Source organism: Branchiostoma floridae, chromosome 11, assembly GCF_000003815.2.
Source record: "Branchiostoma floridae strain S238N-H82 chromosome 11, Bfl_VNyyK, whole genome shotgun sequence".
NCBI lineage: Eukaryota > Metazoa > Chordata > Leptocardii > Amphioxiformes > Branchiostomatidae > Branchiostoma > Branchiostoma floridae.
In genome coordinates, this window is record NC_049989.1 from 19,640,385 (window position 1) to 19,665,600 (window position 25,216).

At 40.2% G+C, this 25,216-nt stretch overlaps 3 protein-coding genes across 3 annotated transcripts; 1 reads left to right on the forward strand and 2 right to left on the reverse strand.

Annotated features, from left to right (window-relative positions):
* Positions 1 to 1,863: 1,863 nt before the first annotated feature.
* Positions 1,864 to 3,292, reverse strand: LOC118425337 (plasminogen-like). The gene is made up of 3 exons (XM_035834146.1): positions 3,211 to 3,292; positions 2,630 to 2,866; positions 1,864 to 2,102 (listed from the first exon to the last, which is right to left on the reverse strand). Exons 1-3 carry the CDS (start codon positions 3,290 to 3,292, stop codon positions 1,864 to 1,866), a joined length of 558 nt encoding a protein of 185 aa, XP_035690039.1.
* A 1,226-nt stretch (positions 3,293 to 4,518) lies between these two features.
* On the reverse strand, positions 4,519 to 9,389 carry LOC118426046. The gene is made up of 3 exons (XM_035835290.1): positions 9,093 to 9,389; positions 8,637 to 8,735; positions 4,519 to 7,942 (listed from the first exon to the last, which is right to left on the reverse strand). The coding sequence occupies exons 1-3, from the start codon at positions 9,370 to 9,372 to the stop codon at positions 5,346 to 5,348; spliced, it is 2,976 nt and encodes a 991-aa protein (XP_035691183.1). The 5' UTR covers positions 9,373 to 9,389; the 3' UTR covers positions 4,519 to 5,345.
* LOC118425338 lies at positions 9,371 to 24,333 on the forward strand. The gene is made up of 11 exons (XM_035834147.1): positions 9,371 to 9,383; positions 13,623 to 14,027; positions 14,284 to 14,397; positions 14,550 to 14,645; positions 15,049 to 15,156; positions 15,646 to 15,741; positions 19,518 to 19,778; positions 20,235 to 20,298; positions 20,633 to 20,775; positions 21,367 to 21,490; positions 22,127 to 24,333. The coding sequence occupies exons 1-11, from the start codon at positions 9,371 to 9,373 to the stop codon at positions 24,120 to 24,122; spliced, it is 3,420 nt and encodes a 1,139-aa protein (XP_035690040.1). The 3' UTR covers positions 24,123 to 24,333.
* Positions 24,334 to 25,216: the final 883 nt, after the last annotated feature.

Sequence of the window (25,216 nt, forward strand, 5' to 3'; positions counted from 1 at the left end):
CGTCACAGAAGCAGTGGATTGTTAATTTAACCAAGGAGGTCAATGGCTGGAGTCGATCAGTCGAAAATTTTGGGTAAGTCCCATATTTGTTGGTAATTACAGTCCACCTTCCCCCAGTTAAGTTGCAGCTATTTCAAGATTACAATATTTTCGTTCTTTACTTCTATTCCAATGCAGTCATGTTCTAAAATAATACAGCTAAAAGTGAAGTTACAATACATGCCCCCCTCCCCACTACGCGATCATCGGAACTTTCACTTACTTTTGTGCATTGTGTATGTATCAATGTATGTAAATATTTGATGTCTTGCATGCACATCATTGTCTTTGTCATAAAGTTCAGAAAGATTCAAAGTGGCGTGCCATAGGGCATGTCACTAATGGATTTTCAAATAAAATCTCAAGTCTCACTTACGTCTCGAAAATGAATGGCATTGAGAATGTTGGAGATGTTCCTGGCGTTGTCCACTTTAGCCACGAGGATGTTGTTGTCTTTGTCATCGCCCTGCTGAGTGGACAGCGACATGTTTTTACAAGTTTTCTTTAGTCAGAAATTTTGTAAAGACCCGCCATAGTGATGATGATGGTGATGTGATGTAGCTACAGCACCGCTAAGCGATTTAGAGTAGTACTGCAGTGAATGACGTTACATTTGATTTTTTACTTTATTTGCTTGAACGTTGTACGTGTATTACATTTGAGCCTTCTGTGAAGAACCAGGTACATAATAGGTAAACACAACGTTGCTATTGTTCTTTTAATGGTTATCATATTAGCCCTGAAAAAGTTTTATATCGTCTGCAAATAAACACAGAAAATAACAGCTGGCAGTGTTGCATATTTTACGTCTAATATTGACAACCTTATGGTTGGTTCACAATCATAATCATCATCTCAATATGATATTCACCATGTGACAAATCTTCAACAATAACATTAAGTGCTGCAACGTATACATTACGGAACATACTCCACTTTTTACCAAGGTTTTGACCAATGACGTTACCGGTAAATTTCTTTAATTAATCAATCAATCAATCAATCAGTCAATCAATGAATTGTAAAACATAGCAACCTACAATGAATTGTGTAATGCATTACAAAGAACAGTGGTCATATAATTGTATTCCATTGTCTCTTGGATTTTGATTACTTCTTGTTGCTGATGACCAAGAATGTCGTGTGCCTATATAAACATACTTGCACTTTGTCCAAAGAGACTCAGTGTGAATACTAAAGCACATTGTGTACAACTTAATGTTAGATTTCTTATTCCTCTAGATCGTTGAGCATCTCTCTAACCCCGCAGTGACGTAAGCTTGACGTAAGGCCATGTTGATTTGATTGTATGGATGACATCCTCCAGGAACTCCAAAACTGATGCGAGCGAGCGAATAAAAAAAAAGTTTGGCCAAAAAAAAAAGGTGCCTTCAGTATGAAATCAAAGTGGCCAGGAAGGTTGAACATAGGACTAAACACACATAGTATGGTATACCATGATCCTCTGGACCTGAATTTTCTGTACTGGTACCTCCCCCAACCAACAATAGATTTTTTTTCTTTCCGTCCTTTCACATCTTATTCTTTGACTTAAGATTCATTTTGGCATTCTATATATGGCATTAGTTATCTGTTTTCTGATACTTTTTTTTCAATCTACGGAATATTTGTGCTCATTTTACAGCTGCTTTGCACAATTTATTGTGTGGTCGAAAACTCTTTTTTTTTTGGAAATGGCCAAAAATTGGTGCGAGCGCGGATGTCATCTATATAATCAAATCAACGTGGCCTAAGTGCAGTGATGAGAGTGCAAATTAAGTAAACACAGATGAAATTTCACGTTCATATTTTGGGTGTCTTACGTCAGGCGCATGCAGCATTGCAGCAGAACTCCCAGCGTTTGTTAGGGTCGGTTGTGTAGCACCACTGGCCGGGCTCCCCATCCGGGTTGCGGCAATAGTTCTCCACCAACTCAGGATACTTCTCTGGCAGGTATATACGAGTATGGGGAGAGTCGACGTCCCAACGCTGACATGTCTCCCCACTAATGGTCACAGAGACGTTTCCGCGGTAGTCAGATGCGGAAGTACTGCTCATGCAGACTGGAATAAGAAAGTGTGATAAATTTCATGTACCAGCTCAGTAAGGCCACCTTTCCACTAGACGGCGATCGCGCTGCGCTCTCACTGCAATATGATATGTGTGACCTTTGATTTCAAAATGGGTATATCATACAGCATTTAAAAGTGTGACTAAAATGACAGAACAACACACAAATTGTAAAACAGTTTCTTTCCACACAATTCGTTGAAGGATCTGTTAAATTATATGTCTTGTAGAGAGTGCGACGAGAGCGCCGTCCTAATGGACAGAGGGTATAAGGGGTTTTGTTCAAAGTTGATGTACATGTGTTACTCCAAAGGGCGGTTATATAGAATCAGACGCAGAATGAAAGCACTGCAATTCTCAAAATAACTGTGTATTGGCATTATATTCACGGATGGCATGCAGAAGAAGTTATTTGATAATTCAGGTCCTGAAATAACAGAAGCCGAGACGGACATTCTGGAAGTTCCAATAAAGGCAGAGGATAAAAGGGAATGAAGAAAAACGTAAGCTGGTCCCTTACCAAAAGAACACTGTCCAGGGAGGGTACAGTACTCCCAGCGGGTGTCAGGGTCCGTTGTGTAGCACCAAATGGTGCCCTCATCCCCGTCTGGGTTGCGGCAGTAGTTTTCCACCAGCTGAGGAAACTTCTCTGGCCAGTACAGCCGAGTATGTGGATATTCCACATCCCACCGCTGGCATGTTTTCCCACTTACGGTGACGGACACGTTTCCTCGGTAGTCAGATCCATCAGGCTCACCTTTTGAAGAAGTTACATTATCAAGAAATTCAGTATTACATTGAGTTTTAAAGAGTTTGATATATGTGGAACAAGATATCAATTTTCTTAAAGAATGGTATTTTTCTAATATAAACAAAATCAAACATCATGTGTTATATTTCACACGATGATGGCTATTGTACACACACGCAATACGGACGACATGTGAGTTTGCCAGGTGGGTTTTCTTCCTTGAGAATAAAAATAGAAGACACACGAAACTGTTTTATCCATAGCCGTATCATTGCGCTCGCCGTAGGAGAAACTGCTTAGTGGAGGAGGAATTGTTGAGGTGTGGCTGTAGGAAGAATTGCTAAGTGTACCCGTAGATGGAACAGGTGAAGTGTGGCCGTTGGATGAACTGCTGAAGTGCGGAATCGCAACAGATGTATAGACGTTGGCCATTGTTGCATTCTCACTTTCATATGATCCGTTTTTTACACTTGAACCTGAAAGATAGGCCAGGAGGCATTGAGTATGCTTGCCGATCAAGGGAAGTACAATTGCAGCAGACAAGTAGTTCAATTACAAGAAGCTGTACAATGCACCCTTACAGTTGTCTTGCTTATGTCTTGATGTCTTGTCCACATTCAAACACACATACATACACAGTCCGCTGCAGTTCTATAGGAACACACCAGGTGAGGAATTTTTGAACGTCATTTTCACAACCGCTAGCGCGCTAACATCATGAAGATCTATCCGCAGCTTTTTAAGTTATGCTCTATTGACATATACATGAACGCACACACACACACACAAACACACACACACACACATATACATACATACACACACACACACACACACGCGCGCACACAAACGCGCGGCAGACTATCCACCATATGACAAAACAGAAAGCATAAGGTTATTACGAGAGAAAAAAAACACATCATCGCTCACCATGTGAAATGTGACCAACACGTAGACTGACGATGACGACGATGCACGCGATGGCAAAAAGAAAGCAGACGATGTGCCGGGGAGACATTTCTTGGTCACAAAATAACAGTCCGTTCAAGGTTCACAAAAATACGGAATGATCGTGTCAGAATGTGGACATGCTCAGCATTTTTTCTTCAAAGGGAATATTAGTCTGCTTTGCAAATACCTCACAAGACCGTTTTTGGATATAAAGGGATGAAGTTTCAAAGAGTACCAAAACCTTCAATGGTCAGTTGGAGGTATTGTTCTTCCTGTGAAGACACGGCGTGTGCGCGAGTGGTGCTTATCTTCTGAACATTAACCTTCAAATGTGCATTGTTTTGCGACATTTTATCTTTTTTTTTTACAAAATCTTTATCCATGTTAAAAGACATGTGGACATGGAAATTCAGTGTCGGCAAAATGGTCTGGAGATGAATCTATTTACAAACATGCATTGGAAAAAATCAAAGCTGCTTCGTGGGGATAATATAACGGTATCTTCATGCCTCTTTTTTGTTGTGCACTGTACAGTCTAGCGTAGGGCATTTCGCTTTGGTGAAAAAGAACGAGCAGTTCAAAAGAATATGTTTCATCCTCGGACCAAGGTCCACTCTACAGTCTAGATATACTTTAAAAAATTACAAAGATTTGGCATATCATTGAATAGTTTCATCGGTTTGGTATGTCACTGAATAAAGAGACTCTTTTAAACAACCACAACTTTATTTTCATGGCGACCGTCTGTCACTTTCGTTAGGGCAATTCTGACTGTGAACCAGCCAGAACTGGTACAATGTGAAACAGTAAAAGGCTTTATCTTGAGAAATGCTGGGGTTTTGAAGGTGTATATCAAACTGGCGAACCACTGAGTCCCAACTCTTTTCTTCAGCGTAATCTTGGTCTACTTGACAAATCAGCTACATTATCTTACAATTATAATATTCTTTTCGATTTTTCTATGATTAATACTGTCAGTGTAAGCAAACAAAATCCAATGCTTCGTACAAAATGATACCTAGCCCGGGCATTTCCACTTAATTTACAGAATAATAATAGTCTTTGTTTAAGCTAATTGCTCAGATGACCACAAGCGGTCTAAAATAAAAATAAAAAACAGAAGAAAACTAAACTTATACATTAATTAATGTTAAACTAGATTAAGAATTTTACATGCATATGCTATGGAAAACAAAGCGGTGCATATGCTATGGAAAACAAAACAAAGTGATGTATATAGGTTTTAAACTATTGATGAATTGTACTGGCTATATAGAAGTACACGTAAAATAAAATGATTATTATCATACTTAGTTTACATAAAATTTGAATAAACCTAAAGGAAATAGTTGACTTCGTAATTCATATGAGAGGAAATTTAGTCGTGCCCTTATCAGAATGACCCTGTGCTGCTCTGATTCTACAGAATGTGATACATTGAGGTCCAAAGAGCTCGTGAATATCCGTCAATGCACTCATTTCCCTTGAGCAAGTTTATTTCTTCATGACCATGGCCCGCAATAATTCGAGACATCTACTGTAGATCGGGAGGTAGTGGCCAATTGAGAATTTCTCTAGCACTGCAAGTTAAAAAATAGCTACTGTGCATTTTGTCTTCCTCTTTGAACATGGTTATTTTAAGCTCTTCAAATTTCTCAGGCTTGTTCATCATTAGCTGGTCGATTAACTCCTGATGTGCATCTGATTCCGAGAACACCCCCTCTACAGTCAATGACTTCAAGGTTTTGTTCCTCTCTATCGCTGAGCAGAGCTTGGAAACTGACTGACTGCTACAGATCGGCTTGTAGAACTTAGTATATATCTCGTACCTGATTTGTAGATCCATCAGTGTTCTATTTCTATTGATACATTCTGTGAGTTTCTGTACCATTATTTCTGCTGACGCATGCTCATCCGGAAGTTCTTGCGGTGGCTCACCAAGACTAGGATCACTGTCTGTTAGTAAGACAACTAAAGCCACGACCTCCAGTGTGCTGCGTTCAGAGATTCTCAGCAGAGTAGCTTTTAGGTTATCAAACTTCCCGGTTCCTTTAGATTTTGTCACACACCCACATACTCGTAGGGTTTTCAGGCAACTCTGCTTCCTAACCATCTCAGCCAACATGCTGTCGTACTTAGGGAAGTCTATTTCATTACAGGGCCACCCTTCTCGGACGTCGACATGTTCTAGCCTTGGTAGTTCTGACAGATGTTCCAAAATCTTTGCCGACAATTCTATGGAAACACTTTCTATCCCACAGCGAGGAATGAGCATGGTAACTAGGGGGATTTCTTGTTCCTCATCTGTCGTGAACATATGACCTTCGTAAACAATACCGCTACTAAAACTTATTTGATTAAAGTCATCACTGTACCATAGATCCAACGAACGCAATGTTACACAATCCGACAATGTACTCTCTAACTCAACGAGCTGATGTTGCTGTAAAACGTATCCGATAGCATAGCAGTCAATCGTAAGATGCTGCAATAACCTTGGGTTCGGACCCATAGCGAGTTTCTTCTGACAGCTGAGTATCTGTAAGAAGCCATCAAACCACCTAGCATTATCATCAATCATCTTAAAACAATCATCACCGGATATAGGGTCTGTATCCCCATAATAACCCGTTCCGTTGGTCATGCGCGGAGAAAAACATGGTGCCACAATCTCCGCCAGTTTCCCATCTTTACATGCCCTTCCAAGTGACATAACGCAGATAAATGACAAAAGAGCCCTGTCGCCCTCATCGACTTCAGTGTTGGTAAGCTCTTCTACAAACAACTCAAACAGTTGGCCTGAATTTTCACCCAGGACCTCAGGCAACATGTCTTGCACCTCTTTATACCTATGGCGGCTTTCGAATACCAGGCTATACTCATTAGATGGCTCTGTCATGCCAAACACACAACGGAGGCATTCTATACCCTTCTCTCTCTTACGTTCATTCTTGATTAACTCACTGATATAATACGCGGCCATGTATTCCTGAAAGGTTTTGTGTAAGAAGGCACCGTTCCAGGTGCGTTCGATTCTGGAGAATGAGCGATCTCTGGTAAGTAGGCCCATGGACAACATGTCATCGGCATTGGCCACATACTCCTGTCTTATATCATCTATGTTAAACTGGAGTTGATCCTGTTGTAGTCCCTCCCAGGACAGTTTCCCCAGACCTCGCAAGGCTTCATGTATGTTAGAGGGTAATGTGCTGCCTTTGAGAGGAATGCCTTCCTTTCCACAGTACCTCTTGGCGACTGAATACACCATCATTTTGTATAGGTCAGCTTTGCTCTTGGGTAGTTTCTCCCCACCGTCTTCCCAGACGACACATATAAGCACATTGTTGAGGGGATTAACGACTATTTCTGCAATGTTTCTGTCACTTGTCAGCTGTTCTACAAGCTTCGTGGCAGATTCGGGTGCTTCGCTGAAATACTTATGTATGCATTGCAAAGAATTTTCCTCACTGTATCCTAGGATTCTGTTAAACTCGTGACAGTTATGTAGATCTTTGACACAGTGGTACGGCCTGGAGGTCACAATGACATGACAGTTCCTGAGGATTTTACCTTGAATCAAGTCCACTACATCTGTACTCTCCCTGGCTTTCTGGCTGAGCTCATCCAAACCATCAAGGATAAACAGAACCTCATTCTGATTCTTTTTGATATAGGACCAGAGCTGCTCTGGGCTTATATCTGTGTCCTTTGGTAGGAGTTGCTCAAATATGGCATCTTTTACCTTACCAAACAAGTGCCTTAACTCCAGAAAGAACACAGCCTTGAAACTGCCCAATTTCCCAGACGACCAATCATGAGCCAGTTTCTGACAAGAGCACGACTTTCCAACACCAGGGGGCCCCTCTACCCTTATCTTTCTTACATATGACCTACAATCAGCTTTCTTAGGTTCACCTTCAGCTCTCTTAAAAATATCTGCTAAGCTTACAACAGTAGATGTGCCCTTAAAGCGCCCCCTTTCGTCTCTACGCTGAAGTTGCAGGTTGGTGTAGACTTCTCCCAGATCTAGGTTGAGATCTTCGCACCACGGGAGAGGCTGCACATGCGCATACTCTGTAGCGTAAAGGTCCCTCGGGCAGATGATGACGTCACTGACATCCCCTGGCCCTCCTGAAATGAATGGTGATCTTAAGAGGCATAAAATCTGTACTTAAGACCATGTTGATTCGTTTGTGTAGATGACAACCGCGCACTCATCATACTTTATGTTGTACAAAGCAACAACAAGATTAGAAAATATTTCCTGTACATTATCTTTAATTGAAATGAAAATATCGGAAAACTGATACATGTACTTAAGCCGTGGAATACCAAGGTCACTTCCAAAGTCGAAAAAAATATGTGAAAAATTACACTAGATAATCTGTTGCTAGGTATTCCGTGATCTGTGTGTTCAGTCATTTATTGAACCTTCAAGGCAACTTAGAGTTTATAATGATTAGGCAAACCTTTTTTTATTCGAACTTTGACGTCAGTTAGAGGGTTCACAGAGGATGCCGTCCATATAATCGAATGACCATAGCTTGACTGAAATCTAGAACCTTAAAAATTATTTCAATTATGTTAATTCATGGGAAAATATACCCATTTGCCTCCTTTTTGAATTTTCAAACATTCAAGACTGTCCTGCACAATCTACAGCTCAATTGTTACATCATCATAATGTTTTGTTGACCCATGCATGGGCAAAGTGCAATCAGCAGGAGGTGTTTACTTTAAGCAAGCAGAGGGCACGTGCTACAGATTACTTTAGAAAAAAACATTTTCATAACTAAAATCACGGTTGATTGATAAATAAACTTACCTCCTAACTCGTCACCTTTTGTCGTGTTTTCTGCTTTTTGAGCTGACTTTGCTTCTCCATGGACAGCCCCAATACCAGCAGATACCGGTGCTTCTAAAGCTGTAAGACGTTTGGTGTAGAAGTCACGACAAACATTTCAAGTTATGCTAAACAATTATGAATCTAGTATGATGTTTTCGGTGCATGTTTTCAAATACTACCATGCCTGTTTTCAAACCTATTACTCTAGAGCCAAACCTCAAATATGGCATTCATTGATCTGATTACTTGTATTGATTTACCACGGCCAGACTATTTGACGTATTACATGTATTATTATTAGCCTATACCCTGGTAAGTGTCCGGTTATGTTTGCAGAATAAAGTTTACCCAGACGGAGGGCATGCGTCATCGATTGCGCGTTACGTGTACAGCTACTCGTAGATGTAGGGTCATAAAAAATTCCTTCACTCCTACCTCCTGCCTCATCAGCTTCAGCCACGTCCTCAGCTTCTTGAGCTAACTTTGCTCTTCCAAGGACTTTCAGCAAGTCCACCAGTAGCGCTAGGTTTCCCTTTCCGATCTTGTTGTCGTCTTCTAACATGTTGAACATCTCCTGAGGCGTGGCGCTTTCTACTCTTGCCTTCCCGAGGTGCTCATCAGAAACCAGCATGGCTCTCAGGCTTCTGACTTCTTCTTCCGAGAGGCTGTCGTTGATTCTCTGATACAGTCTCGCTCGGGGTGATAGTCCAGCCATGGTGGGACCGAGTAAGGCTAAAGTCTACCTGGATTCAAAATGGCGGACAATATTAGACTTTGAAGTGGAAACTTGATTGGAGTACTCAAAGCAGGAAATATTCGGTAGCAGATTTATGATCGCGATTTTCGCAGCGACTTCCTCACCGTAAACATAAAAGCACCGCGTAATGTGTTTTACTCTGCCCTTGTTTTGTTCAAAACCACAGCGAATACATAACTTTCGTACTAACTACTATAACTTACAATTTTTCTGTAATAAATCACTTGCTAACTATAGCTAGTTAAACAATTTGTAAGGTCTTTAGTGCTGTCCTTAAAATGTATTCAGAAACGTTCTAAAATCCGTGGAGAATACGTTGCGGACTTTGACACCCAGTGTTGTTACAATGGTGGCTGTTCGCTCTGATGTACTAAATGTTTCCATAACGTACTGTTAGACTGTTTTGATACCATTTTTCCGTAATGGTGGGCTAACTTACCCCTTTCCAATAGACGGCCGTTGTGGCAGTAGAAGATCAGTGAACAGTATGTTTTGAAAAGTAACGTTAGGAAGGGTAATCAAAGAAACTGCACTTGCCAATATGGCGTCAAAATGGCGTGTGTTACCCCTAAAGTCTCACGTGATGTCCATAGCTAACAATCGATACTTTTCAATCGCATAGAAATACATCACGTCTTTCCGAGCACAAGAGCTATCTACCGCCTATACATCGCGATCATAGGTTCTTCAGAGTACGAGATATTAAAACATGAATTTCCTTGGCAGTACCAAGGAAAGTCGCAAGGGGGTCCAAACTCTAATCATTTTAATGTTTGCCACACCCCGCCAACACAGCAGTATGTAACAAATCCATCCGGCCGTTTTCGAGTTTTAGACAGACAGACACTGAAACACACAGATACACAGACACACACACAGACACACACACAGACACACACACAAACACACAGACACACACACACACACACACAAACGCTATTGAAAATATAGCCTAGATATTTAATGGAGGTAACTGGTTGCCTACATGTTTACGTTTCGTCAGCTTATATTGAACAATATGTCCAATGTTGTTAAAACAAGGTAATAAACTAGAAACTCGATACGGCACTCAGACAAATAGTAAACGCTGTGTACGTACGCAGCTGTGGACGGAAATTGATATCTGCAAATTTGTCACTGGAATGCATGCTAGATGCTTCAATTCGATACACATTAAAAGAAATATCTTGCGTAAAACTTAATGAACGTTCGTCACTAATTAAAAATATGCACGCCACGGAGTTTATAATGATGGAATCATGTGCAGAAAATGTATCAGTTCATGCTAATCTGCTTGTTATGGCCTTGGGTACAGACCGGCGTTCTAAGTTACAACATGAGACTGAATATGAGTTATTCATTGTTGGCTTGAATTGAAGAAACGTAAACACGTAAATATATAATCTCAGTTGTTGAGATAAATAAAGTGCCAGTAAGACTAAAATACTACTTACAGTTGTTAACTACAACCAAACATCATTGTTCAATGAATATATAAAGTTTGGACAAAATGTGCAGTCGATGTTTTTGAACGCGTTATTAACCCTATCTAATCTTACAAATCATGCTTATAGTTCTTGATTCCTGCATTCGTTTCAGGCAATCGACGACGTTATATGTCCTTGAGGTAATCAAGTTAAGTTCCGCCCATGACGTCATAGTACATATTCCAGCCGAATCCGTACCCAGCACTTCGAGACTTTGGAGCAGAAAAAGATGCATAAATACCGTAGGTAAAATAGTAAGTTTTCATGTTTGCTCGTCTGATTCTCAAAATAACATTTTGTTTTTGAGTTATGGTGGCAGGTTTCGAACTGGCATCCATGTTTTCTATGACGTCACGGGCTGAAACCAGTTGAATACCTGGCTACACAAGAACCGGCCGGACGTATGATTAACTGGAAGGATGTATATTTTGTAAAGATGTCTATGTTCGATGAATAATACCTTTATGTCTGAATGCAATTAAGAAACGTTAAATTTTGGTGACATCATCCCTTTAAGACTTCATCACCCTGAGTATTCACTGCTGCCACTACCACATTTGGCAGCGATCCCAGCTACGTAACAAAAATGCATAAATTAGATTACGTGTTAACCGGAGAATCCCTCTGTACACGCCATGTATAGTTTGCACGGTAATGCTGTTCGGTTGTAGTTTACATCGGGGAATACAGTGTATATCGGCTTGATCAACCCTACAGCGCACTGGGAAACATGTCACCATTCAGAACAACATTGTTATTGGTGTGGAGTCTTTACCACTGCTTGTCAGGTGCATCTGCGCTAACCGGTAACCAATCTATTTTCCACGCTTATTTTTTGTACCATTAAAAAATTGTAACGTATACGATGTGGTTAGAACTTGCAAGAGCCAGAAGTGTTCAAATTTGTTAGAAACTTACATACGCTTAAGATATAGCCGACTTGACCTGAAATCCATGGCTAATCATAGAGTGAAAATGTGTCTGTCTTATTCACAGACGTCTTTTACACACTATCTGTGTGATTAGAGCACAGCTGCTTCATAAAATTACTTGACTTTTCCAACATCACAGCGTGCATTCTGAGCAAACTCCTTGCGTAACACGCCAGCAATTTGTTTTCAAAATGTTTATCGGATGCTGGCATTTTACAAGCGTTTCTAAAACCAAAGCAGAAATAAATTTATACCCGCAGCTGTGCATGCTTTTCTAAACATTGACTGAGTTATGGAGTTTCACATTAAGGCCTGGCTTGTTTAACCCTATTCAAACCGGGCTTTTTTTGTCTTTTCAGGCCCATCCCTTCTAACTTCTGTAATTGTTTAACGACTTCTCATATGGTCACCAATTTTTTTAGGAAATGATGTAGACATAATGTTAATCTTAATTTTAAAAGAAATTTAACGCTATCAAGTATCTCATCTAGTACGTGCCATCTTTCAATAATAAAAGTAGCCAACTAATAATCGGATAAAAAATTATGTAGAAGTGATATTGCCGTGATAATATTCTTTTCAATAATAATCTACGACGTGTGCCCCTAGCATGAAATATCATAGCATAGCATATGGTAGCGTTTTTTTTACGGTGTTACGACTGTTGAAAGCTACCACTTCGTATCGTGTATTTTAATCCGATTCTCATTAGCTGTATCACGTCAGCAATGTTGTTTTCAAATATGTAAAAGCAAGCTTACGATGCTACAGCTGCTGCAAATTAAACTCATTTTTTACGACTACGTATCGAGATTCCTATTGCCAACACTTCATCAGCAACTTGTTTTTAATTATGTTTGAAGGATTCCGGCATTTTTGCGTGCATTCCAATAACCGAAGCAAAAATTAATTTCCATTCACAGCTGCGTCGTAAACAGCAATTTTTTTATTCGGTCGACTGTATTGTCGATATTCTTTGTTGTTTCCGGATATACCCAGAAAATGTTAGTAATGCCAGCCCGTTTCCCGTTCTTTGGAGTAACAACTTCTTCAACACCCTCATGTCTTGTTTTCTCTCGCATTCACCTTAAAACTATTAGATGATCTTATAACGACAACTTAAAAAACTTTATCATGTTTGTTTTAAATTAATCTTACCTTATAATTAAGATTCTCCCACAAATAATGTTGCATTGGACAACGCTTTCAGGTTACCCGTACGTTAATTCTTTGTGTTTCTACTTTCCTTCATCGTATACATTAAGATTCGAAATATTATGAGGTTGTCTTAGGTCACTCCCTGGCCCTGCTGTCCTTTTTCGATCAGATGCACTTGAAACCAAAATTACAGATGAATTTTTGTGTGTTGGATCTTGGTAGCTGCCATGTTTGTTATGAACTGTTTTACTCAGAACACTGTGGTAAGATCCAAGGTCAACCAACATTTGTCATCACAGTCCAGTTTTAGGGTAACCCAAAACATTCTCCGACTCAAAATGAGCATTTACTTAAATGTAAGTCCATGTGTGACGGTAGTTTGTTTGTTTGTATGTTTGTTTGTTAAGTTACAATTTTGAAACCTTATATCCGTACACAGAATAAAGCGCTTACCAACTAGCTTTTGATCTGTCCTCTGAACCTTCTCAAGTTGAAATGACCCAAAGGCTAAGTCACATATACGGACCGGGCGTGTGACTTCGATTCACCAGCATTGTTGCGAGGTGAATCGAAGTCAATATTTAGTGAAAAACACCTCCCGTCAATGTACCATAAATCTGTCACTGTCCAGGTGGCTGGTTGGAGACTGACCCTACATGGGTGACGTCAGACGAGTGGTATGACCACCATGGAGTGCGCCATGTCTCTGGTTACGTCCTGGACTTGAACTTCAACACAGGCTGGAAGCGTGCACCTGAGGAGGGCACATGGCAGCTGACGTTCGACCTCCAGACACCGAAAACAGTTTCCCGGATTCGTTTGTTCCTGGGGCACGAGATCGGCCCAGACGTGACGGTTTTGCGTTCGACATCAGCAGGACAACGGTGGAATGTTGTCAAAGAATTTACTGAGGTGATATCTGATGAAGCGAAGATGTTTGATCTGACTGGGTTTCTTTCCACTGGACAGCACTGGCGCCTGGAATTTACCTCTCTGACTTCTCAAAGCAAAATCTACGAGGTCATGTTTTTCCAGGGTAAGTGGTCATTGCTTAACAGATGAAAGTTGTAATGCTACAAGCAGATTACTTTTTAATTTATTTATTTGATTTCATTGAAAGTGGAACAATATAATGCTGAGGACATCCCAGGTAGCTATGGTGAATTGGGGTGCCATTTAACATCAGAGAAACAGTGCAGATGTTCATTTGACTGCAATTCAAACACATGTTTCGTGAGCCGTGGCCGCTTAGATTATTAACATTGTGTATGTGTGGCCCTACATTCATCCAGCTTGCTCCGGATTGGACAGGACGGTCGTCTGCTCAGACGGAGACTGTGACGTGTATGACGTCATCTGTGACGGCAAAGTGGACTGTGACGATGGGAGTGATGAAGCCAATTGTGGTAAGGTAGCACACATCATTGAATTTAGCGGGGGATTGGAACTTGTCCGATAATTACAAGGGAAGTTTTGAAGTATTCATAAAGATGTCAACCCAAACTATTCACAAACTATTCACACAATATTTTACCTATGGTCTCTTGACTATACACAGATGAAGAGGTGTGCCCGAATGGAATCATCATCACCAAGACACAAGTATGTGACGGCAGAGATGACTGTGGAGACAATACAGACGAGGAACACTGCTGTAAGTAAATTAATTTTAGAATTCCGATACTTGATGAGCAACACGACAGAACCGACATAGCGTTATCTTAAGTAAACATAACATGTCAGACTATTATGTGATTTATAAACGATGAACAGGATGTTCAGGTCAAAAGTCTCAGAAGGTGTGAAATGTAATTTTCACAGTGAGCGTGTTTTGCCGAAATTTCTCAAGAAGGATAATTCAAAAAACAAATCACGGGTTTTTGTGATAGCTCTCATGTTAAGTAGAAATGCACATAATCAACTGCATATCGTGTAATGAAACAGAACAAAACTGTTGTTTTCAGTGTGACTGTATGTTTAGTTGTGCTTACAGATGCAATGATATCTCATATATCTCATATAATTCATATACAATTCTTTTGTTATGCCTGACGAAGGTGAGAGACAAGACAAGAAAAGCTGCAGAAATGGCGATTGCATCACTATGGGCTTTGAATGTGATGGGAAAGAGGATTGTGCGGATGGCAGCGACGAGATTTCTTGTTGTGAGTGGAGTGGTTACCTTTTAGTTATACGATGTAGTTGCATACAATTGAAACGTTGAAAACATGTACAAGGACAACTGCTCATTACAATCCAACGATGGACAAACTATCTACGCAACATTGTGATTAGTTGTGTCGCAAATAATAGCGGGTAACCACAAAGATCAGATTCAGGAAGGGGCAAGTCAGGGTTGGTTGGTAGAGCTACTCAAAAAATCAATTATGACAGTGAACCCATGGAAAAGGGTAATAGTTCATGGGGGGTATTGCTTGGGGTCTATTTGTTTATGTCTTCAGTTATATATATTATAGTTTCATGTATTGCTGCATTGTGTTTTGATGCTTATTTTTGGATAAAGTACTTTTGATTACAGCCAAGAATGATTGAGATCATGAAATTCAAAATGTACAATTGATGGGGCTATCATTAAATGATCAAAGTTGTAAAATTACAAGGAAAGTGTGTTATTTTGTACCTAAATTGATTAGCTGTCTCTACCTGCACCAACGGCGCTCTCTTCAACCCGGCTACGAGATGTGATGGTCGGGATGACTGCGGGGACAACAGTGATGAGGAAAACTGCAGTGAGTTTTCCCAGGAATATTCAAAACATTAATAGCCAAATGTAGTCTGCATTCACAAACACATATTGTGGGGTCGCGTGGCGTATTTGCCGGATATTTTTTCAAGACCCCAAAGGTCCTGGGCGCAAATCCTGCCATGCTACCCATCTTTTGCCCTTGAGAAAGGCACTCTACACATTCAGGTTGAAAAGAGAACCTACGTGTAGCGTCGGTTAGAGACGTCCCTTGGATTGAGCGTTAAATTGAAGTCTCGTGTGTAGTCACACTGCGAGCACCACAATTCATACACCATGCACCACACATATATGTAACTATTCATGGTGAGAAGTATTAAGAGCGAATGTCTGTAAGGGTCAGACAATGGTGGCACCGGTCAAAAAATAGATTTGGCTCCTTTTTTGCACAGTGATAGTACTTGGTACACAACCCCTCAAAATAGCTTTCTTTCTTCTCAGAACCCCTCGTTGCCATGGCAACAGGCCAAAGAAGTTTGGGGGCCATTTTGCCGGATTGGGCATGTCAAAAACATGAAAATTGGCCAACTTAAGGGCACTATCACTGAACAATGCTCTAACTAAACAACAAAGGCAGAATATGCTGATCAGAGCAATGCCTAAACTTGTATGAAATAGCAGTAAAGTTAATCGCCTGTAAATTCTAAGGCCCTGGGCAGCCTGAATACAATACACTGTTTTCAGGTTTTAAAGAATCTGAAATTTTGCCCAACTTCAAAGCACTGAAAGTCCATAAGTATAAAATATTTTCGCTTGCAATTTACTACAAATAATAACCTACTATAGGGCTATTAGATGAATGCTAGCAAAGTTTGGGTTCTTGTTTTGTTGCTATGCAATCGTCCGTCGAAGTGGGTCAAATTTCATGATTTTGATAATATGTCATTTTATGCTCTCTTTAAACAATCATAAGTCCCATACCAAAGTTGCTCTGCAATTAAAATTCACATGGATTATAAACCAATTTATTGTCTATCAAATGCATGTTTGTAAAGTTCGGGCTCTTGTTTCGTTGCTACGTAATTGTCCTTTAAAGTGGGTCATTTTTTATGATTTTGATAAAATACATTATTTTGCATCTTCTTCGAACAATCATAACTCACAAGCCAAAATTGTTCTGTAACTAGAATTTACCTGAAATGTAAACCAAGATATTGTTTCTCAAGGTCATGCTTGTAAAGTTTGGGTTCTTGTTTTGTTGCTAAGCAATTGTCCGTTAAATTGGGTCAATTTCATGATTTTGATGATATATCATTTTCTGCTCTCTTTGAACTGTCATAAGTTGCAAAGTAAATTTGTTCTGAAATTGAAATTAACAAGGAATACAAACGAATATATTGTCTATCAAATGCTCGTTTGGACAGTTCGAGTTCGGGTATTCTAACAGTGAATGTACATGTCCCTGAAAGTAGGTCGAATTCCACTGACTTTTCCACAAATCATGTTCTTGACAACAGTGATACACATGTCACAGTCTTTGTTTTTATAGAACCGATGTAGCAATGTGCTATCACCATGGAAAAAAAAACATTTGTAGGGATTATATTCTACACAAAGTCATATTTATGTTTAATGTCAGATTAATCCACTCTGAACTTTCAAACATTCTGCTAGTTTTAAAGCTAAGCATGACGTATGACTACAGTCTTGAACATGTTTGCATCCCCACAATATGGCGACTTATTTCTACATTGGAACAAATATCTTAAATCTCTGTGCATCTTTCTTTCACAGTAATGTGAAAAACATGTGCATTTTCAACTTCTGCTAACACACTCATTTTCAGCAAGGACATGAACTTCGGTATTCTTGAATTTTTGCCACATATATGGACTTCCAAAGGCAATCAATTATTGGTGATCGCAAATCAGATTTAGGAATGTTAGTTCGTACAACTTCAATTTCCTTGCCAAATCGCAAGCTTATATGTGTCTCCCAAAAAGGAAGACGTAGAGAAACGTCATTCGTTGCTTCATTTTGATCTTTACTGTTGATAGATTCGAACAAAGTTAGGTCAAGATGCTGACCTTCATCATCCTCTGCCGTATTTTGACGTTAGCCTGTCAAGCTAATTTCCACACAGACAGACTAGCAGACAATCATCAATCGCCGCCAGGAGTTGGCATTTCAGGCAAACTTCAAGAGCAACCTACTAGGTTCGTTCTTGCCCTTGCTTAAAACGAGTATGGTCCATTGAATAGCAGAAACTGAAAAACGCATGTTTTCACATAAATGCTACCGTGAAAAGAAAGATGCACAGAGATTTATGATATTCGTTCCAAATATGTATATACATTGTATAAGCTAAGTCTTCAAGAGTCATATTGTGGGGATGCAAACATGTTCAAGACTGTAGTCATACGTCATGCTTAGCAGTAAAACTAGCAGAATGTTTGAAAGTTCAGAGTGGATTAATCTGACATTAAACATAAATATGACTTTGTGTAGAATATAATCCCTACAAATGTTTTGTTATGGTGATAGCACATTGCTACATAGGTTCTATAAAAACAAAGACTGTGACATGTGTATCACTGTTGTCAAGAACATGATTTGTGGAAAAGTCAGTGGAATACGACCTACTTTCAGGGACATGTACATTCACTGTTAGAATACCCGAACTCGAACTGTCCAAACAAGCATTTGATAGACAATATATTCGTTTGTATTCCTTGTTAATTTCAATTTCAGAACAAATTTACTTTGCAACTTATGACAGTTCAAAGAGAGCACAAAATGATATATGATCAAAATCATGAACATTGACCCACTTTAACGGACAATTGCTTAGCAACAAAACAAGAACCCACACTTTACAAGCATGACCTTGAGAAACAATATCTTGGTTTACATTTCAGGTAAATTCTAGTTACAGAACAACTTTGGCTTGTGAGTTATGATTGTTCGAAGATGATGCAAAATAATGTATTTTATCAAAATCATAAAAAATGACCCACTTTAAAGGACAATTACGTAGCAACGAAACAAGAACCCGAACTTTACAAACATGCATTTGATAGACAATAAATTGGTTTATAATCCATGTGAATTTTAATTGCAGAGCAACTTTGGTATGGGACTTATGATTGTTTAAAGAGAGCATAAAATGACATATTATCAAAATCATGAAATTTGACCCACTTCGACGGACGATTGCATAGCAACAAAACAAGAACCCAAACTTTGCTAGCATTCATCTAATAGCCCTATAGTAGGTTATTATTTGTAGTAAATTGCAAGCGAAAATATTTTATACTTATGGACTTTCAGTGCTTTGAAGTTGGGCAAAATTTCAGATTCTTTAAAACCTGAAAACAGTGTATTGTATTCAGGCTGCCCAGGGCCTTAGAATTTACAGGCGATTAACTTTACTGCTATTTCATACAAGTTTAGGCATTGCTCTGATCAGCATATTCTGCCTTTGTTGTTTAGTTAGAGCATTGTTCAGTGATAGTGCCCTTAAGTTGGCCAATTTTCATGTTTTTGAAATGCTCAAATCCTGCAAAATGGCCCCCAAACTTCTTTGGCCTGTTGCCATGGCAACGAGGGGTTCTGAGAAGAAAGAAAGCTATTTTGAGGGGTTGTGTACCAATTACTATCACTGTGCAAAAAAGGAGCCAAATCTATTTTTTGACCGGTGCCACCATTGTTTGACCCTTACAGACATTCGCTCTTAACCATTTGAGGTTCTGACTTTTAATCAAAATCTGTATGACTGACCTTGTCATGTGATGATCATCATAAAGTTCTCCATTTCTACAGCTTGTTACTACCTACAGGACAAAGGGGCAAGCTACCGGGGAAGGCTAAATTACGTAAGTGTCGCACAAGAAAAAACATCGGCATGTCAATACTGGGCATCTCAGCAGCCCCACGCACATAACCACACCCCAGAGAACTTCCGATCGGCAGGGCTGGAGATGAACTACTGCCGGAACCCAGACAGGAAGGACAGGCCGTGGTGCTACACTAACAACCCGCTCATCAGGTGGATGTACTGCGATGATGTCTTCGCCTGTGATGGTATGAACATTAGTCTAGAAGTACTTACAATGATTCTATCGTGGTGCTTTAAAAACAAATTTGGCAAGCTGGATACCATAACCGGATGTCAGGTAATATTGCCATACCAAAAGAACATAACGATATACATTTGTAAAATAAAAGACATAACATCAAAACTACTAAACGGAGAAATACATTTTAAAAGACAGGCTTCTACAAATGTCGTCGTGTAGGGAAATGGCGCACCTAATTCACCTTTATACTAATGCTTGTTTATTTGGTGTGGATGCCATGGTAGAGGAGCCAAAAAGGATGGGGGGGGGGGGGGTAGATGTTGGCAAAATGATTTTATAAACATCTACAGCAGAATATGCGAAAAGAAATGAGACAGACGTTCAAAATGTACATGTTTTCAATACTAGGATATACATTGATGACTATCCTTTATCGACACATTTTCTGTACATTTTCTAGCCTTGCCGACACGATGCTACTACGAACGTGACAAGGGAATGAGTTACGCAGGGCACGTAAATAGGTAAGATTGAAAACATTATTTTTCACTCACTAATAGTTTGAAAATAAAACTAGTTGGCCTTATTATATGCTAGATTGGCATATATATATATATATATATATATATATATATATATATGTATATGTATATATATATATATATATATATATATATATATATATATATATATACATATCTGTACAGGGCAGGAGACCGGGTGTGTCAGAGATGGGACTCCCAGTCCCCCCACAGCCATCCCCACACACCACAGGCTCTTTACACGTTTATATACCGTATATCTGTACAGGGCAGGAGACCGGGTGTGTCAGAGATGGGACTCCCAGTCCCCCCACAGCCATCCCCACACACCACAGGCTCATCCTGATGCAGGCCTGGAGGAGAACTTCTGCCGTAACCCTGACAACAAGGAGCGGCCCTGGTGCTACACCACGGACGCGGTGTGGAGATGGGACTACTGTGATGTGGTGGCATGTGCGGGTAAGCAGCGTATTCTACTAGTAACATTGTGTTATAACATTGATCTGACTGATGCATCCGAATAAGTTGACTGTATATTGGGTCCCGTTTTGTTTTTCTAGCGTTTTGTTTGTGATTACTTAGCATATGCTATTTTTTTGTTATTCTATGAAGGAAATCATTACACGGTTTTGTGTCAATAATTGATGCTCATCGCAATGATTTATTTTCACTCTGCTCTTAGACTAGGAATATCTATTACGATTTTTTCACCAGGGAATTTTGATGTTGCGCATATGAATATACAACTGTGGTCCAAACGGACTCAATACGGAATCCAAAAAGAAGACCGAGGAAAATTTTTTTTTAGATTCAACTTGCATGAATATGTAACAACACACAATGTTTTCTACATTGCACATTGCATATCGTTTGACCATGAGATGGCTTTGGTGAAGACGTTTTTCATTGGTCTTCATAGGTCGGAATGAGACTTTTCGGAGGTTGTACTAGCAACAATTAAGAACCATTTCCGTGAAAATTAATTTTACAGCCTCTTTTTATCTCTACATACACCACCGATCCCTTATGACACGTTCCGTACATATCTAGATCCATCTGAATCTGTCTACGAAGACGACCAGTGCACAGTCGGTCGTTCTTGTAAGGGTAGATCCATATCTTGTTATTGTGACGAGGACTGCAGCTTTTTCGGTGACTGCTGTGAAGACTTCAAGTAAGAAAAACCCCATTTCTACAAAAAAAATAGGATGACCCTGGTTCCTGAGTATGTTGAATGATTTCAATGTCTGTCAGTACGAAAATAATTGCTCCTTGGGGCTTCAGAAGTATTGTGCTAATAAATAATATGGTCTCTCACCATTCCAAGTACGCATGCGCAGCGACATGAATTGTGGGTAATGTGTCAAAGGTGAAGGGCCCTGACGTGTAAACTTTTCTTGCCCCAAATATTTTTCTCGAGTCGCATATAAATTTCTAGACGTGTTTTGTTTATGTCTCAGGGGCTCATGATTATTTCTTATGGCCTACTAGTGACACCATACAGTTAGGTAAAGTAAAACAGAAATGCATGAGGACACTTGTCTTTTCAATGTCGAAGTTTAATATTGTGCATAATGGAGGGGTGTCTGTGTGGCTCAACGGTTAGAGCGTTGGAGTCAGAATAAGAAGGTTCTGATTTCTAAACTCGCCATGCCCCTGTCCCCATGACGGTGGAGTGACGCCCAACGAGCCTCACGGCTAATCTGTCTAAAGGTGCCAAAAAAACACCCACGGATTTGGTGTTGCCTGTGTGTCAACATCTGCACACTTGCCACTGAGACCCGTGAATTTTTTTTTCAAATTACAATAGGGAAGAAGGTAGCAGCCTACTGACCATTCAGCGCCGCGAGAAGTGGAAGTGCCTATCAGGTTACTACCCGAAGGCATCCTATTGGTTGGTGGCTGACTGCCCAGACGACTGGGCTGATGACGTCACCAGGGAGGCGTGTCTGAAAGAAGTGGATACCTACAACTATAGAGACCTGATTCACCGGATGCCCGTACAAGATGGTTCAACAAATATCCCTTACAGAAATATTTTCTGTGCTCGTTGCAATAACGCATCTATGTCAGAAGTATTTGTTTGGCAGTATTCAGTAACGTGCTCTGGGTTGATGAACTCCTCCACGCAGTTTGATCTGAAAAGTACACATCTATACAGTGATATCGTTGACGACATTTCTCTTCTAGACTGCACTGGATCTACTTTGATGCAATTTGTGACTGAACCGAATCCGCCAAAACTTGCAAGGTCATGCATCTCTCATGACGTTGAAATGTCGGAAGGACATTGTGATGCCATCCAATGCACTTCTTACACTTCACCGTTGAGGGACTTGCATGCCACCAAGACTTACAAAAACATACACTGCGCTCTTTGCGAGGGTCTTTCCCTTGAAGCTACCAAAAATTTAGTATGTGACACTGCCTTACAATCTAATGTTTGCTTTCCAAGGTGTATGTCTTTGACTCACTTGTTTAACTTCAATGATGACCAGGATGATGAGACCAGAACTGACCAGTGCCCATCAGACACTCTATACGACCCTTTTGTTGACACTTGCCGGCTTTACTCATCCACTCACGTAGATGATGTCTCTTCAAACAAAAGTATCCCTTTTCAAAACTGCAGCAACCACACCGCTAACTTTACAGCGGAAGAGTTTAATATCCTTCCAAACGGTACTATAAACAGGATGAATTCCTCCGTGTCTTGCCCAGTTAAACAGACCATTAAAAACTGTAGCAAACCATCGTTGACTTTCACTGAGGAAGAGTTCAATACCCTTCCCAATGGTAGTGTACATCTGGTGAGTTCTAACGTGACTTGCTCAGCTGAACAGGTGACCATTCTGAACACATCAGCTTTGGTTTGTGGGGAGTGCATACTTGAGTATTTCCTCAATTTCACAAACGGCGACCGTACGACGAACAGTTGGGAAGATGACCAAGGTTGGTTGACCCTGGGTCTTGTGATTGTGTCTGTGGTCGCCGTGTTAGGTTTTGTGGGTTACACTGTCGGGTCTGGCAACTGGAAGAAGGCACCAGAAAAGCTGAAGGTTCAAATGTTGACATGCATGGCAGTTGCAGAGTCCCTTTTTGTGGCCCGTCTGCTCCCCCGTCCCGGAGTAGGGTGTGTAGTGTATGGGATTATTCTGCACTACTTTCTGCTGACGGCCTTCACATCTATGAACGCCCTATCTTTGGATCTCTTCCTCACATTTCGCCAGGCTTCAGAACGAGCCAAACTGCGTACGTACATGCTGTACACCTGGCTTATACCATTGCTTGTGGTCGCGGTGACGGCGTTTGTGGAGTTCTGTCCCTGTAGCTCTGTCAGGGTGGGTTACGGAGACCACTGTTGGATTGGCAACCCGACCGGCCGGCTGGTTGCTTTTGGAGTTCCTGTCTTCTGTACCCTTCTGATCAATGCTGTTTTGATCACCCAGACCCTGTTGGCCATACGGAAGGCATTTAATATCGCTGACGCCGCCTTGTCCCGCTCGTGGAGCAGTAAGGCCTGGGTCTATGTCCGTATCTCATTTCTGATGGGGTTCACCTGGATTCTCGGCTTCATTGTGCCTTATGTCGACAGCAGGGTTCTTGAGTACATCTTCATTGTACTCAATGGTTCTCAGGGCTTTTTACAAGCGCTGTTGCTGACAATGACTTCGAAAGTAATGCAGAAGTGCTGGTCTGCGATCAGGGCACGCTTTGGCTCGGGCGAACCTAATCAGAACAACGGACGAAGTGCTGCTACAGGTTCCCCTGTACAACTGACGTCACAGCAACCGGAAGTAGTGTAAGTGCAGATTTACCCATGACAACTTTTGTCCGCGTTGAAGAAAATAAAGCTGAAGACAAACATTTGGCAAATATTCCTGAGGGCGAAGAACACAATCCTAGCGATTGATGTTCTATTGTTTAAGAATATTAGAACCAAAACACACATCTCTCTAGCTGGTGCAGGAAGCGATATTTTCCATGTATTGCTCTCATGTTCAACTCATATATCCGTCTACGTAGGCCAGTTTCTTTATAATGTATTCCAAATGCGAGACCAGATTAATCATACATAACCGTACTGTTATCGATAATATTTTGTTGTTGTTTTGTATGTAGCCTCTTAGTACTACTGTCTGTATAGCTATTGGTTGTTATTAATTGCCATACATTGTACCATGTGCGATTGTTGAGCAATAAATTCATTCATTCATTCATTCATTCTGCCGTACTAAAGCTGTCGAATCTCAGACTGATGACAACGGGTGGCATCTGTTATAAATTATACTAGTGATATGAATTAATTTACTAAAGAATTTTTTTCTTTGAAAAAAAATGTTTAGGCAGCCCATGGTAACGACGTTTAAGACTCGAAACGTCCAGAAGTAATTTTGGAATCTTGTTGTTAAGACTAGTCTTTAAGGAAGCCTTATAACATTCATTTTTAGCTATAGACAGGAGGGTACGCATTAAAATAGACCTGGATTTTTGTTTTTATGATATAGTTTTAGATTTATAGCATCTACTCAGTAACATCCAAGTTGGATATCAATCTGCATTTGGTATATTTGCGTAAGATGTTCAAAATGATAACATATTGGAACAGGAAATACTTACATTTAATCGGACTTATTCATCTAAGTAAGGCATGCATTGTTGATTGAATTATTTGTAGAATTTTGTTTATGCCATCACCGATTAAAAAAAAAATCAACATGTAATTTAAGGTCATTATAAGACGACTGTCATAGGTGATCTGCTCGATATCAAAACGTTATTTGAGATCCATAATTTGAACGTGGTATATTACTTACTAAAGGAAATATGGCCGGATGAATAAAAGTTATTAACTGGAACTATGCGGCTCCAGAACTCTTACTGAGGGATAACTGTGGTG

What these genes read in the sequence shown, in the direction of transcription:
- LOC118425338 (XM_035834147.1), top strand. An exon ending in TACGCAGGGCACGTAAATAG is followed by an intron (nt 20,299 to 20,632) that starts GTAAGATTGAAA and finishes GTCCCCCCACAG; the next exon opens with CCATCCCCACACACCACAGG. An exon ending in GACTGCTGTGAAGACTTCAA is followed by an intron (nt 21,491 to 22,126) that starts GTAAGAAAAACC and finishes AAATTACAATAG; the next exon opens with GGAAGAAGGTAGCAGCCTAC.
- LOC118426046 (XM_035835290.1), bottom strand. Translation starts at nt 9,372, where the DNA reads ATGGCTGGACTATCACCCCGAGCGAGACTGTATCAGAGAATCAACGAC. An exon ending in TGAAGCTGATGAGGCAGGAG is followed by an intron (nt 8,736 to 9,092) that starts GTAGGAGTGAAG and finishes AACGTCTTACAG; the next exon opens with CTTTAGAAGCACCGGTATCT. An exon ending in AAAAGGTGACGAGTTAGGAG is followed by an intron (nt 7,943 to 8,636) that starts GTAAGTTTATTT and finishes CATTCATTTCAG; the next exon opens with GAGGGCCAGGGGATGTCAGT.
- LOC118425337 (XM_035834146.1), bottom strand. Translation starts at nt 3,292, where the DNA reads ATGGCCAACGTCTATACATCTGTTGCGATTCCGCACTTCAGCAGTTCA. An exon ending in TTCACCTGTTCCATCTACGG is followed by an intron (nt 2,867 to 3,210) that starts GTACACTTAGCA and finishes CTTCTTCAAAAG; the next exon opens with GTGAGCCTGATGGATCTGAC. An exon ending in CCCTGGACAGTGTTCTTTTG is followed by an intron (nt 2,103 to 2,629) that starts GTAAGGGACCAG and finishes TTCTTATTCCAG; the next exon opens with TCTGCATGAGCAGTACTTCC.